This window comes from Amblyomma mixtum, chromosome 7, assembly GCF_055824585.1.
Source record: "Amblyomma mixtum isolate Tamu chromosome 7, ASM5582458v1, whole genome shotgun sequence".
NCBI lineage: Eukaryota > Metazoa > Arthropoda > Arachnida > Ixodida > Ixodidae > Amblyomma > Amblyomma mixtum.
This window is the reverse complement of record NC_143018.1, coordinates 126708042-126723215: the sequence shown is the minus strand read 5'-3', so window position 1 is coordinate 126723215 and position 15174 is coordinate 126708042. Positions and strand designations below refer to the sequence as shown.

Genomic DNA, 15174 nt, shown 5'->3' with positions numbered 1-15174 from the left:
CGCCGCCGCGACGTTTTCTGCCGCGCGAATGTCGTCGGAAAAAACGCCGCATGTATCCCGGCCTTAAGAAAGATCTTCCCTTACACCATTACGGAAGCCAATTCCTCCCAGTACAAAACGACGAGGTGCCCTGTGATTTGATTATGCTTCGCAGCCTCCACAGTCTGTGGAAAACAAGAATGTAGATGCGACATGCATATTCCAACATTTGCTGAGCATGTGAAAATTTCATTGAGAGTGCAGCTTATACACGAAGGTTTCAGAGTGCAGCCTGACCCAGCAGAGTGGGTTTCTGTGCTTATTTATTTATTACAAATTCTTCAAGGCCCCTGGGGGCATTACAAACGGTAGTGGAATAAATAGAATAAAATTAGTCATAACGCAGCAAAACAAAAACAAGATGTAATTTAGGAAACAAAACCGTATAAGCTTTCACGAGAGAGATCGGATTAGGTAACAAGGCACATTAGCCAAACATCATGTTTTCAGCGGCTATTTTAAATAACCACGTGTCAGAAATATCGAGAGCCAACGTGGGCAGGTATTTCTAATCGCTGGCCGTTTTCGGTGTAAATGAATTAAAGTGCGCATTGCCCGGCAGTATGCAATGCGAATGTTGCGGCGATGGTCTGTGCGAGGTGATATGAAAGACAGCACAGACAGAACATCCCATTTTAACTGGTGTTTGGGGTAGTAAATTTTTGTGAAAAGTTAGCATTCGCGAGTTTTCTACGAAGTTAAACACTTGAAAGGTTCAAAGTACTATTCATTGCAGTTAATCGAGCAGTGCGGGAAAAGTTAGACACTATAAACCGGGTGCTACGTTTCTGTACTGATTTAAATTGAATAGTAGGAAAGTTTAATGATTTTTATTCATTTGAAAAGTTTCCACTTCCTATGCAGCGGGTGAACTGCAGCTGAAAAGATTTTATGTTTTGTTATTTTGTGTTTTTCAAGGCCACCAAAAATTCCTTAATATAGTAGCCTGTATCCCCGCATGTCACGCGGGAGACCGGGGTTCGATTCCCCGACGGGGAGCTTCATCTTCTTTTTTTCTCCCTTTGGCCTTCTGTGTCTTTAACTAAGCAACGGTGCGCTTCTGTTTCTGTCTCCTCGTTAGTATACATTCCACTTCCGGCTTTCGAGCGATACGGTCGCGGGATGTCTGGCTCGTCACGAGCGGTATCAGCGGCCCAGCCGGGCCGCGGGAACAGGTTTTTTGATGCCTCGGCCGACGAGTATCAGGTTATTCTACCAAGTTTGCCAACCGGGCGTATCGCGCTGAATACTGTTTTCATGGATGGTGATGTGAGGGCTCGGCCGTACCGAGTCGAAGATTTCAGGGACGCTTTGGTGCTGCTTGGTGTCCTCCAAGATGTGGTTGCGCTGGGGGCGTACCAAATGAATCACGTTTGGGCGGTGACGTTGAAGGACACGGAGACGACACGGAAGCTACTGGCCTTCAACGAGGCGAAGGTAAAGGATCGCCGGTGCCTAATCGTCGACCCGAATAACCAGGCTGTCCGTTTGAAGATGCACTGGTTGCTTTATGGCGTGGAAGATGAAGATATACGTGCACCGCTGTTGCCGTTCGGGAAAGTGACGAACATCACCAGAGAAAGGTGGCGTGCACCGGGCGTAAGTGAAAAGAGCTCGACCACACGCACCGTGTCCCTGAATCTTAAGGCCGGTGTAAAGCTTGACGATATCCCTCATCAGCTAAAGGTAGCAGGTGAGCTTGCTCTTCTCGTCGTGCCTGGCAGGGTGCCGCTCTGCCTCCGCTGCAAGACCACTGGGCACATCCGTAAGGATTGCCAGGTGCCGCGTTGCGCTCTCTGCCGCAGGTACGGTCACGACGAGACGCAGTGCGTCAAGACGTACGCGAATGTAACCGGGCCTGCGACGAGTGACATTTCGGAGCTCCTCATGGATGAGGCGGATGCCGAAGAAGCAGCTGGCCAGAAAAGCGACAAGGCTGCAGTAAAAGGGTCTCTTACGCCTCTGAACCCTTCACCTGAGACTAAAGCCACCGTAGAAATTGGCAAGGAGCCACAAGTTCCTGTGGCTTGTGTGGCTACGTCAAGCGGGCCCAGAATCAGCGACGCAGCTGCAGGCGCAGGTGACACCCTCAACACGTTGGCAGCCTCTGAGGTAGCAGCCATGGAGGACGTCGAGGCAGCGAGCAGCGGTGCTGCATCAAAGCGTGCTCATGAGGACAGTGCGGACGGAACTGAGGCTCCCGAGACAGTGGCCGACGAGGAACCACCCACAAAAGCGGCTTTTCCGACGCGGCGGTCGCCCTTTCGTCCTCGGCCGAACGTGCTCTGAGAGAACCGGGTGGCGGGGGCGCCACCCCCTTCTCAGTCCTGAGGCGGCTGTGACGGCGTGGTGCCAAGCCACTCCCTCGGCTAAAGGTACGACCAGGCTCCCGGGTTTTCTCCCCTAAGCGATGATACGGCTCGAAAGAGCAGTTCGATTCGCGACTATTAATGTTCGAGGGCTGGCTGCGAAAAGGAAACAAAATCAGTTGTTTCGTTTGTTTAGCGAGCAGGAGTTAGACATAGTCGCTCTACAGGAAACAAAAGTTGATGGTGAGGAGGAAGCCGGGAGAATGGTTAGTCAGTTTACAACGAGGTACAATGCTGTTGTTAGCCACGCTGTCGGAGCGTCAGCAGGATGTGTTCTCTTTGTGCGCCAGTGTCTTGATGCCGTGATTCAGTCCGTCATGACATGTGGGTCGGGTCGTCTTGTGGTTTGCGATGTATCGTTTGGATCTTGGGAATGGCGTGTAATCTGTGTGTACGCGCCAAATAATATGAATGATAGACGCGAGTTTTTTGAAAGCCTTCGCCAATGTTGCAACTGCCAGAGGCTTGTTGTTATGATTGGAGATTTCAACTGTGTGCTTTCAGCGGATGACAAAACAAGTAGCCGATCGTTCAGTGATGCTAGCACAACTGTTCTTGCTGATCTGATAAATGAGTGTGGTCTGGAAGACGTGGCCGAATGCTTGGGAGCTGGACGCACTGTTCAGTTCACACATTTCCAGGCATCTAGTCATGCTCGCTTTGATAGGGCATATGTATCCCTTGACTTTGTACCTTTGTGTCTGGAGTATCAGGTACGCCCAGTGTCATTTAGTGATCACTGTTTGGTCACGTTCACGATCGGTAATAAGGAAAGCAATGGAAAGAAATTCAACTGGCAAATGTGGAAACTAAACTCGAAATTATTGGAGGATGACGGCTTCATGACTGATGTAGAAAGACTTGTTGCGAATATGAATCAGGATAGGGTAACAAAACTTGCAGCGAAGTGGGAGGGTTTTAAACAAGAATTTAAACTAATGGCAGTGGAACGAGGAAGCGCAGTGGCAAGAGAAAAACGAGCTGAAGAAAATGCATTGCGCGCAAACCTGCAACGCCTAATGCAAGAAGAGTGCAAGAGACCGGGTTTGTTCATCACAGATATTCGAGCGCTCAAACACAATCTTGAGATGTTAGATGCGGAGCGATATCGTGGTGCACTTGTCAGAGCGAGAACTGAACACCTGATAAGGGGAGAAGCGCCTACAAAAAGAGCGTTAAGCACAGAAAAGTGGCACGCTCGTAGAAATCACATTGCAGAAGTGGAATGGAAAGGGCGTGTCACGAGCGACTCGAAGGAAATAGAACGGGCTTTTTTTTAATATTATGCAGAGCTGTTCTCTCGAAGTACAGTTGACGTTGAGCGCTTCAAAGCAGAGTATATGCCCTTACTGCCGCGGCTCGATGAGACGACCAAAGAATTGTTGGAGCAGCCTATTACGCTGCAAGAAGTGAATAGTGCAATCGAAAACCTAAATCCCGGGAAGTCGCCGGGGCCAGACGGGATTAGCGCAGCCTTTTACAAAGTGTGTAAAGGACTGCTGTCACCAGTTCTCCAAGCGGTCTTTAACGAAGCGTATGATCTGAAAACGCTGCCTCCATCCTTTGCTTCATCCCATACAGTTTTAATTCCAAAGACAGATGACATAAATAAGTTACGTAGTGTCAAATCATACCGACCAATAAGTCTCACCAATGTTGATTATAAGATTTTGATGAAAGTACTAGCTAAAAGACTACAAACCGTGATAAAAGATATTGTGGGAGACCAGCAAACATGTGGAATTAAAAGCAGATCTATTTTCAACAACATTCACGTCGCCCGTAGTATTCTAGAATGTTGCGATGCTGCAGGAGATGGAGTAGCAATGCTCCAGATTGATTTTGAGAAGGCATTCGATAAAGTGCCCCATGATGTTCTTCTCTGTATACTGGACCATGCTAATGTCGGGAGCGTTATTAAAGAGGGAGTGGCCATGGCTTACGAGGCCTGCACAACCAGGCTAATAGTAAACATGTCCGTGGGGGAGAGAATTGAAGTACAGCGCTCAGTACGCCAGGGCTGCGCCCTCTCTCCCCTCCTATTTTGTTTGTTTTTAGAATGCTTTTGTCTGAGCATCATAAATCACGAGCAAATACGAGGTTTCAAACTACAGCAAGCAGTAGTGAAAGTGCTTGCTTATGCAGATGATGTCGCGGTTTTTTGTACTGATTACAACAGCATCACACAAGTTGTAAAAACTGCAAGAGATTTTTGTGCTGCAAGCGGGAGCTCAGTTAACTGGGCAAAGTGCTTGGGTTTCTGGCATGGCGACTGGTCTGTGACCCTCGGTACTTTCGCCAGTATTAGCTTTGTGACGACCCCCGTCAGTTACCTCGGACCTCCACTTGGATTCTACCGAGACAGTGACCCATACTGGAGAAGTCAATCGACTGAACTTCAGGAGAAAGTGGGGAAATGGAAAGGGTGGAACTGGTCAATATTTTCTAGAGCAACTACTTGCAACTTATTTTTAATCAGGAAAATTTGGTACGTACTGCAAGTACTACACTGCTCGAGAGTCAATGCTCAGAAGTTGCACCGTGTGTTCGCTGTTTATGTGTGGGGGTCCTCTTGGGAGAGGACAAGAAGGACAAACCTTTTTCGGCGAGTCAGTTCAGGAGGCCTTGGGCTTGCTCACATTTTTCTGCGCCAAATCGTCCATCGTTTTATGTTTCTCAGAGAAACAAAGGACCCGTTTCTCCGTGCCGTCTGTCAGTTGCGCTTGGGACGAGCTCTACCGAATCTCGTTGTCTCGACTGACTACATACCAGGAGGCATTTATGGCTTCCTAAAGGAAGTTGTTTTGGCTTGCAGATTTTTGACTGTCCGTTTTTCGTTAGAATATTTGTGTGGTGTCAGTCGGAAAAAGCTGTACAAAGATTTCTGTGATGTTGTGCTTCCTGAGCCATTGTATAGGACGATGTTTTCTTTCCAAAAATGGAAAAATGTTTTGAAAAGAGTGAAGAGGATGCCGGTGCCGGCAGGGGCTAAGACGTTCTTTTTTAAGCTCCACACTAGTACGCTAACGGTCAAAAAGTGGATGGACCAGAAAGGACTTTTTGTGCCTTGGGGGGTGCACTGCATCATATGCCGAAAGGACGAAACCATCGAGCATGTGTTTCTGGAGTGCTGGGACGCCATTTTTCTTTGGGATGTTCTCCAGCGGACACTCAAAAAAGAACTCCCCCTGAATCCACATGGCATCAGGTTCCTCCCAGTAGAGAGTGATGATGGCACACCTTTCGATCTTATCATGTTATTTGCCTTGCATAGCATATGGAAAAGCAGAATGTCTGTTGAGAATGGTGACATTGATGCTCGTTCAGCACGACAGTTCTTTAGGGAAAGTATTAGAAGCTATGTAAATGAGCAAAAAGTGCAGAAATGTGTGCCTGAATGGCTGGAACGCGTGGAAGTGCTGATAAATCTCGGAGACTTTTAATCGCATAAATCCAGCCGAAGGACGGCTGAAGAATATTATGATTGTGATATGAAAGCTTGTCCTTCCTTTCTGTGATCTTGTTTGGTGTTTGGATGAACAATTCAGGAAATGAAGAAAAAAAATCCTCGTTAGTATAGTGGCCAGTATCCTCGCCTGTCACGCGGGAGACCGGGGTTCGATTCCCCGACAGGGAGCTTCGTCTGCTTTTTTTCTCCCTTTGGCCTTCTGTGTCTTTAACTAAGCGACGGTGCGCCTGTGTTTTGTCTCCTCGTTAGTATAGTGGCCAGTATCCCCGCCTGTCACGCGGGAGATCGGGGTTCGATCATTTTACTTCCGGACGCAGAAGCGAACGGACGTGTCTCGATGGGCTCCGTCGGAGCGGGTTCAGCGGCCCAGTCGGGCCGCGGTAACAGGATTTTGGACACTGCTGACCATGATTATCAAGTGATACTCCCGCAACTGCCATCAGGTCAGATTGTTTTCAACACAGTTTTTTTGCACGGCGATGTGAGAGCGCGGCCTTTCCGCGTCGAATATTCCAGAGACGCCCTTGCTAATCTGGGAGCACTACCAGATGTTATCGTTCTGGGGGCGTACCAAATGAACCATGTATGGGCGGTAACTTTCAAGACAGCGGAAGAGGTGAAGAGCATGCTCGCTAAAGGCGACATGCTGGTGAAGGAGCGGCGGTGTCTGGTTATATTCATTCATTCATTCATTCATTCATTCATTCATTCATTCATTCATTCATTCATTCATTCATTCATTCATTCATTTATTCATTCATTCAATCATTCAGAATTTATTTAAGACAACGAAAAGGTTGTCCAGGGTGACGTGGCAAAAGGCATATGTTGCCTGACGAGGCCACGCCACCCGGATGACAGGCGGCACCACAGGCTACAAAAACCAAGAAAGAGCATTACATGATAGAACACACATTCAATATTTTTTACACAATACATAAGACATCCTTACAAAACACAGGCTTTCGGCGGAAAAACAAACAGCATACTTCAAAACACAATTCGACCAGAGCAGTATTTACAAAACATACACTAGTGATAGGTATACGTTCAGTTTTCACCTTTAAGGTTCATTTATAAACCCGAACAACCAAGACGTCAGGCTCAAGCTTCACTGGCTCCTTCATGGAGTCAGCGACGATGATGTGCGGGCTGCGCTGGCAAATTATGGCAAGGTAACTAAAGTGACCAGGGAGAAGTGGCGTATCTACGGCATTACCGACAGGTCGTCGACGACGCGCCTCGTCGCCCTGAAGTTGAAGGCCGGTGTCAGTGTGGAAGACCTGCCCCATCAGGTGCATGTCGGCGGTGAGCTGGCCTTGGTTGTGGTACCGAACCGGGCACCCTTGTGTTTGCGCTGCAACAGTAAGGGCCATATACGGCGTGATTACAAAGTCCCGCGCTGTTCCCGATGCCGGCGCTTTGGTCACAACGATACGGACTGCGTTAAAACCTACGCAACCATCACCGGTCAGCCGAAAAAGAACGATGTGACCGAGCTCGTTATGGATGACGAATACGCTGAAGAGGCTTCCAGAGGGGCTGGGAATGTGACCGTGCAGTCTCCAACGGGCGACAAGGCTGTAGCCGCCGAGGACACTCAAGGCGCCGTCAGCAAAGGCGACCAACAAGATCAAGGCAACACCACCACCTCGGGGGCGGGGACTGCGAAGGAAGACTCCGGCAAGGAGTTGGAAGTAGGGTCGACGGGGGGCTGGTGGGATGGTGAGCAAACCATGGACACCACAAGTTCAGTGCCAGGAAAAAGAGTGCACGAGGAAACAGTCGTCGCGGGCGACAACGCCGACGTGGAACCGCCTCCCAAGACGTCTGCTACTCGACGGCCGAGTTTCAAGCCCAAGCCGAACATTCCGCCCCACCGCAGAGGGGGCGGCACGGAGCCCTCGTAGCAGCGTGGGCCAGCTTGTTCCTGCCCACGAAACTGCAATTAGCGTGCATCATGGAGCTGTATCAAGGGACAAAACAACGACGAGGACTACTATCTTGCTGCGGGGTCGGAAAAGTCGAATGCCGCGGGTTTCAACGCCAGCGGCGTACCTCAGATTGTCGAGGTAAGCCCCGTGCGGTCCTTGTGTCCTAGCGTAAATATGGCAGCAAACTTTAAAAAATCCCTCCGTGTAGCGACATTGAATGTTCGGGGCCTGGCAAGTAGGCGAAGGCAGTGCCAGGTTAGTAGGCTACTTATCGAAAACGAGCTGGACATCGTTGCTGTCCAAGAAACGAAGGTCAGCAGCGAGGACCAAACGGACCGCATGGTGCAGCCCTTTAGAACTCATTTCAATGTTTGTATAGCTCATGCGGTTGGAACATCGGCGGGATGCGCGCTCTTTGTACGTAACAGTATTGGGATTTTGGAGGAACAAGTCATTGTTTGTGAAAGTGGCCGTTTTGTTATCCTGGATTTTTCATTTTGTGATTTATTGTGGCCTGTTGTGTGTCTTTATGCGCCTAACAAAGAAACCGACCGCAGAATTTTTTTTGAAAACCTCGAGCAGTTTTTGAAAACAGAGCGACATGTTATATTTATGGGAGACTTCAATTGTGTTTGCAGGCCAGAGGACCGAGCTAAAGTCCGTACTCTAAAGGATCAAAGTGTGCAGGTTCTGGATGAGCTCGTAGAGGAGTACGACTTGATAGATGTTGGCTGCATGTTATCACCCGGCAGTCAGGCACAGTTTACTCATTTCCAGGGTGAAAGCCATGCCAGGCTCGATCGCATATACATATCGGTGCATCTGGCGCCGCTCTGCGAAACCTACGAAGTCATTCCAGTATCCTTCTCTGACCACTGCATGGTTTCCTTCACCTTAGGATCAAAATTAAAGGAGGTGAGATTTAATTGGGATTTATGGAAATTTAATGCCAAACTTCTGGACGACAACAGCTTCGTGTGCGAGGTAAATAATTTACTGAAGTCAGTGCATGTGTCTGGAGCCGAAAGCTGGTTGGAAAGGTGGGAAGGTTTCAAAAATGACGTAAAAATGAAAGCTATTGAGAGAGCAAGCATACTAAGACGCGAAGAAAAACAGAAAGAAAAGGAATTGCACAGCCAGTTGAAACTATTGCTGAACATAGAATCTGCGCAGCCTGGTTTATGCATGAACCACATAAAGGAAGTTAAAAGAAAGCTAGAGCAGGCCAATGAAGATAAGTACCGAGGGGCCGTTGTGCGGGCACGCACTGAGCGATTATGGATGGGTGAGGCGCCCACTAAGCGGTCACTGAGCGATGAAAAGAGCTATGCCTCGAAAAAAGAAATACAAAAACTAATGTACAGAAATGAAGAAACCACTGATCCAGAGAAGATAAAATGCGCCTTTTTTGAGCAATATCAAGCTTTGCTAGGACAGGAGCAAGTGAAGAAGGACGGCTTTGAACGTGACTATTTGCGATTAATGCCCAAATTAGATGAGAGTGAGAAGGAAAGACTTGAAGCTCCAATCAGTATAACAGAAATAGAGAAAGCAATTGACCAGTTAAATGCCGGGAAGTCCCCTGGGCCCGGCGGCCTGGGTGCAGCTTTATATAAAGCCTTTAAAGATGAACTAAGTCAGGTTCTGCATAGAGTAATCGAAGAAGCCTATGAAACAAAACGATTGCCGCCATCTTTCAAAGCTGCCCACGTTGTATTGATTCCGAAGTATGAAGACTCAGCAAAGCTGCTTTTGGTGGGGTCTTATCTGCCGATAAGCCTCACCAATGTAGAATACAAAATCCTTATGAAAGTTTTAGCGAGAAGGACACAGAGCGTCATTAAAGACCTAGTCGGAGCACACCAAACTTGTGGAATACAAGGAAGAAGTATTACGACCAATATACATGTGGCGAGAAGTGTTTTGGAGTGTTGCGATAATTTTGATGGACGAGTTGCGATGATGCAGCTCGACCTAGCAAAAGCTTTGGATCGAGTGTACCATGAAGTGCTTTTTAATCTCCTAGAATTTGTGAACATAGGAAGTGTTATTACAGAGAGAGTCAAAATGGCTTACTGTGATTGTGCAGTGCGAATTATTATAAATAGGAATCTCACCGAAAGAGTGCCACTGAAATCGTCTGTGAGGCAGGGCTGTCCATTGTTCCCGTTGCTTTTTACTTTATACCTAGAGCCGTTATGCTTGAGCATGATACAGAACGAAAGGATACGCGGTTTCGCGCTGGAAGCAACGCAGGTAAAAATGCTTGCGTACGTAGATGATGTCGCTATTTTTTGTAGAGACAAAGAAAGCGTTCAAGAAACTGTTAGAGTGGCGGCTGATTTCTGCGCTAAAACGGGGTGCCGTGTTAACTGGGAGAAATCATCTGGATTCTGGCACGGGGAGTGGGATCAAAAGCCTGAAGTGTTTGCCAATGTGCGATGTACAGCGCTGCCCTCAAAGTACTTGGGTGTACCACTTGACCAATACAATGACACTGAGGAATACTGGAATAGGGAAATAGAGAACCTCAGAAGGAAAACGCAAGCATGGAACGGCCGGAACCTATCTATGTTCACACGAGCAACTGTTTGCAACCTTTTCTTGGTTGCAAAAGTGTGGTATGTCTTGCAGATATTGTTCATGTCGCGCGTAACCGTACAAAAAATACATCGAATCTTTGCTGTTTTCGTGTGGGGAAGCACATGGGAACGTACGAGTCGGACAAATCTGTTTTTTTCGGTTCGAAAAGGGGGAGTGGGGCTTGTGCATTTGTTTATAAGCAGATTGTGTCGCGTTTTATTTTTCTGCGAGACCAGAATGATCCATTTTTGTGTACTTTTGTGCAAGTGCGCCTGCGCAATGCTTTGCCTGAGTTTTTGGTGTCCTGTTCTAATAAGAGAACGACAGCAGTAAGAGGATTTTGGCGCGAAGTTGTCACGGCTTTTAACATGCTGAAAGTGCGCTTTTCTTTAGATTATTTAAGTTCTGTGTCGACAAAGAAACTGTGTAAAGATTTGTTGGATGTCATGCTGCCTGTACCAGTGTATCGACAGCTTGGTTGCGGAGGCCCAGGGCAAGATGTACTGAAAAGGGTGAAACGTATGCCAGTAAATCCTAACGTGAAGAGGTTTTTCTTCAAACTAAATACAAACACTCTGCCAGTTAAAACCTGGCTAGAACAAAAGGGCATTTTTGTGCCATGGACGGTTAACTGTATGCTCTGCAAAAAGCCTGAGACAGTCGAGCATGTGTTTATAGAATGTTGGGATCCGGTATTCCATTGGGACATTCTACAAAGAACAATAAAGAAAGACCTGCCAATCACGCCGTATGGAATCCGGTTCTTAGCGGCAGAAGATGACCGAGATGTTCCTTATGATCTCATCATGCTACTGCTCCTCCACAGCATATGGAAAACCAGGCAGTCAGTGAGAAATGCCGATGTAAACATTCGACCTGTAAGAGAAAATTTCATTGAAAGTGTTGTGCGTGTGCGGGAATGTTACCGAGCCCAGTCGGAGCTACCCGAATGGCTTGGCGTGCTGGATGAACTTGCAGCCCTCAAGAAGTTTTAAACAACCACGTTGACCGTAGGCCGGTTCACGTGTTTTAGCGGTTTGTTTGTTTGTTATCGTTGTCAAAACAGGCAATAAAGAAAAAAAATATAGTGGCCAGTATCCCCGCCTGTCACGCGGGAGACCGGGGTTCGATTGCCCGACGGGGAGCTTACTCTTCTTTTTTTACTACCTTTGGCCTTCTGTGTCTTTAAATAAGCGGCGGTGCGCCTGCGTTTCTGTCTCCTCGTTAGTATACATTCTGCTTCCGGCCGCGCTAGCGAACGGACGCGTTATCATGAGCTCCGTCGGAGCGGTGTTAGCGGCCCAGCAGGGCCGCGGTAACAGGTTTTTTGCTGAAGAAAGCCAGGATTATCAAGTTGTTTTACCGCCACTGCCAACAGGTGCGTCTGTTATGAATACTGTTTTTCTTCACGGGGATTTGAAAGCCAGGCCTTACCGGGTGGAAGACTTTCGGGACATGTTAGTTCATCTCGGAGTGCTCCCTGAAGTGATAGCTCTGGGGGCGTTCCAGATGAACCACGTTTGGGCCGTCACGTTTAAAAGTGCCGAAGCTGCTAAGAAGAAGGTGCAAACAGGCGAAGGAAAGGTGAAAGAGAAACGGTGCCTCGTTGTCGACCCTCAAAACCAAGAAGTACGTGTCAAGCTTTACTGGGTGCTACATAACGCAGCGGAAGAAGAAGCGCGCTCTGCGCTGGCACCGTACGGAAAAGTGACTGATGTCTACAAGGAACGCTGGCGAGTACAAGGAATTGCAGACAAAGGCTCGTCTACGCGCACGGTTGGCCTGAAGCTCAAGCCTGGTGTGACGATAGAAGATCTGCCCCATCAGCTGCGAGTCGCAGGAATCATGGCTCTTCTCGTCGTTCCTGGACGGCCCCCGCTGTGCTTGAGGTGCCATGCTACGGGTCATATTAGGCGTGACTGCCGAGTGCCACGTTGTACCAAGTGTCGGCGATCTGGCCATGATGAAAGCACATGCGTGCGTACCTACGCAAACGTGGCAGGCCGGAAAGCAAACGAGGAACTGTCGACAGAGCATCTAATGGATGAGGCAGACGCGGCAGAAACTACGCCTGAGACAGATACCTCGCTAACTCTTGGCGAAGGTAGGGCTGCACAGGCGCACGAAGTGGATGCAGCTTCAAATGAGAAAGTGAATACCAACGCTTCGACCGATACCAAAGAGGCTCTGCTGACGAGTGACCCAATGAACAGAGGCAATGCACCGTGTGAAGAGGTCGAGGGAGTGCCTGAACTAACAGACGTGACCATGACTAATGCCAGCAGTCTTGCGTCAAAACGACTGCATGAAGACGACAAAGACGGGCATAAGACCAACCAGACTGCAACGGATGAGCCGCCGGTGAAGACCACGCCCACTCGAAGGCCAACCCTGAAGCCAGCGCCGAAAATACCGCTCGAGCTACGGCCCGAGCGGAAACCGCCGGCACCACCGGCGACGTGACGTGGCGTCTTTTTTTCTAGCCGGACAGTGGCAACACCGGAACCGACCAGAAAGACAGTGCGTCGAGGGCACAACGGCGAACTCGAAGTGTCAACCAAAATGGCTCGAGCGGGTGGAATATGCTCTAAAAATGTGAGTGTTTGGCTGTCTCGTGATAATCAAAATGCTACCATGCGATCCGTATGTGGAAATTAAAACGGCAAAGAAATGGCAGTAACTCTCCAAACACCTCTGTATGTAGGCACGCTTAACGTGCGAGGCTTGTCGTCGCGCAGAAAACAATATCAGCTGAGTCGGCTTTTTATGGAAAATGATTTGGATGTGATTGCCATACAGGAAACAAAGGTTGAAAGCGAGGAAGGAACGAACCGCATGGTTGAACCGTTCAGGACGTATTATAATGTGTGTGTTTCCCATGCAATTGGCACAGCCGGTGGTTGTGCTCTGTTTCTGAAGCATACCAGAGAGAGAACTCTTGATAGTGTGTACGCGTGCCCTTCTGGAAGGCTCATTGTATGGGACATAACGCTGCATGCCCAGAAGTTTCGTATAGTTGACATATACGCTCCAAATGCAGCAAACGAGCGCAGAGTGTTTTTTGAAAGTGTTGAATGCTATCTCAACTATGACAGGGTCATTATAATGATGGGAGACTTCATCTGCGTATGCAGAGTTGAAGATAGAATGACAGGTTTACCGATACGAGACGCCAGCGTATCCGTGCTGAATTCGCTAACGGAAGACTACCTATTACAAGATGTAGGGTGTTTTCTGTCAAACGGTACAGTGCCTCGCTTTACGCACTACCAGCGAAACAGTCGAATACTAGACTAGATCGAATATATGTTTCGGCCGGTCTGGCATCTCACTGCACAAAATATGACGTCAAAAACGTTTCTTTTAGTGACCATAGCTTGGTTACGTGTGCGCTAGGACCAAGGAAACCAGCCAAGTTCAGCTGGGAGCTGTGGAAATGCAACGCTAAGATCCTCGATGATGAACAGTATGTGAAGGAAATAAAAGAAATAATTGGAGATCTACTAGCGAGTGAACCGCAGTGTTATGTTCAAGCATGGGAAGATTTTAAGCAAAATGCAAAAATAGCAGCCATAGAAAGAGCCGGTGAGCTGCGCAGAATACGGAAAAAAGAAGAAACTGCACTGCAAAGTCAGTTTTACTTTTATTTAAGTGTAGAAGCCATTGATCCGGGTAGGTTTGCGAAAGAAATAAAAGAAGTTAGAAGCAAACTAGAAATAATTGATACAGACAGATACAAAGGAGCTGTAGTACTCGCACGGGCGGAAAGGCTATATATGGGTGAAACACCGACTAAACGTGCCCTTTCAGACGAAAAAAGCTACGCGTCGCGCAATGAAATAAAAGCGATAAGATACAGAGATGAAGTTGTGCAAGACCAAGAACTGATACGCCGCGCTTTTGTCGACTATTATCAAGAACTGCTTGGCCACGAACCACAGATACTAGAAGGGTTTGAAAGAGATTTCCTTAGGCTCATGCCAAAGCTTGAAGAAAAGGAAAAAACAAATCTTGAAGTGCCCATTAGCGTTTCAGAAATAGAGTGGGCGATTGATGAATTAAGTGCAGGGAAGTCGCCAGGGCCTGATGGCTTTGGCTCAGAATTTTACAAAGCATTTAAAACGGAGATAGCAAAAGCTCTTTATAACGTTTTCAAAGAAGCATACAGAGTTAAAAAATTACCGCCTTCTTTTAGGCAAAGCCACATTGTGTTGTTCCCCAAAACAGATGACCAGGCTACGTTGTTGCCAGTTCGATCATATCGACCAATAAACCTAACGAACACGGACTATAAGGTCTTTGCAAAAATTTTAGGCAGACGGCTTCAAAGTGTTATAGCTGAGCTTGTGGGACCGCACCAGACTTCTGGTATTAAAGGAAGATTCATTCTAACGAACATACACGTAGCTAGAACCGTCCTAGAGTGCTGCGATGCCTTATGCGGGAAGGTAGCGATGTTGCAACTAGATCTGGAGAAGGCCTTCGATAGAGTTGCGCATAGTGTCCTTTTCAGCATTTTAGAACATATTAACGTCGGTACAGTACTGCTGGAAGGTGTAGAAATGTGTTACGCAGATATTTTTAGCAGGATTATAATTAATAAAATATTAACAGGCAGTTTTCAGATCAAGACCTCTGTCAGGCAAGGATGTCCTTTATCTCCATTGTTGTTCGCGCTCTACCTGGAGCCTTTCTGTTTGAAAATCATATCGTCCAGTGCAATAAAAGGTTTTCAGTTGAGCACAAGTGAAGTTAAACTGCTCTCGTACGCTGACGACAT

General features: G+C 47.7%; 2 protein-coding genes across 2 annotated transcripts; both read left to right on the top strand.

The window, feature by feature from the left end:
• The first annotated feature begins 1161 nt into the window (after positions 1-1161).
• On the top strand, positions 1162-2328 carry LOC149337534 (uncharacterized). Its single transcript, XM_089554445.1, has one exon. The coding sequence runs from the start codon at positions 1162-1164 to the stop codon at positions 2326-2328; it is 1167 nt and encodes a 388-aa protein (XP_089410571.1).
• A 9338-nt stretch (positions 2329-11666) lies between these two features.
• Positions 11667-12857, top strand: LOC149337533 (uncharacterized). The gene has a single exon (XM_089554443.1). The coding sequence runs from the start codon at positions 11667-11669 to the stop codon at positions 12855-12857; it is 1191 nt and encodes a 396-aa protein (XP_089410569.1).
• The last annotated feature ends 2317 nt before the right edge of the window (positions 12858-15174 follow it).

Excerpts from the sequence above, each read along its gene's own strand:
- LOC149337534 (XM_089554445.1), top strand. The coding sequence starts at position 1,162 with ATGTCTGGCTCGTCACGAGCGGTATCAGCGGCCCAGCCGGGCCGCGGG.
- LOC149337533 (XM_089554443.1), top strand. The coding sequence starts at position 11,667 with ATGAGCTCCGTCGGAGCGGTGTTAGCGGCCCAGCAGGGCCGCGGTAAC.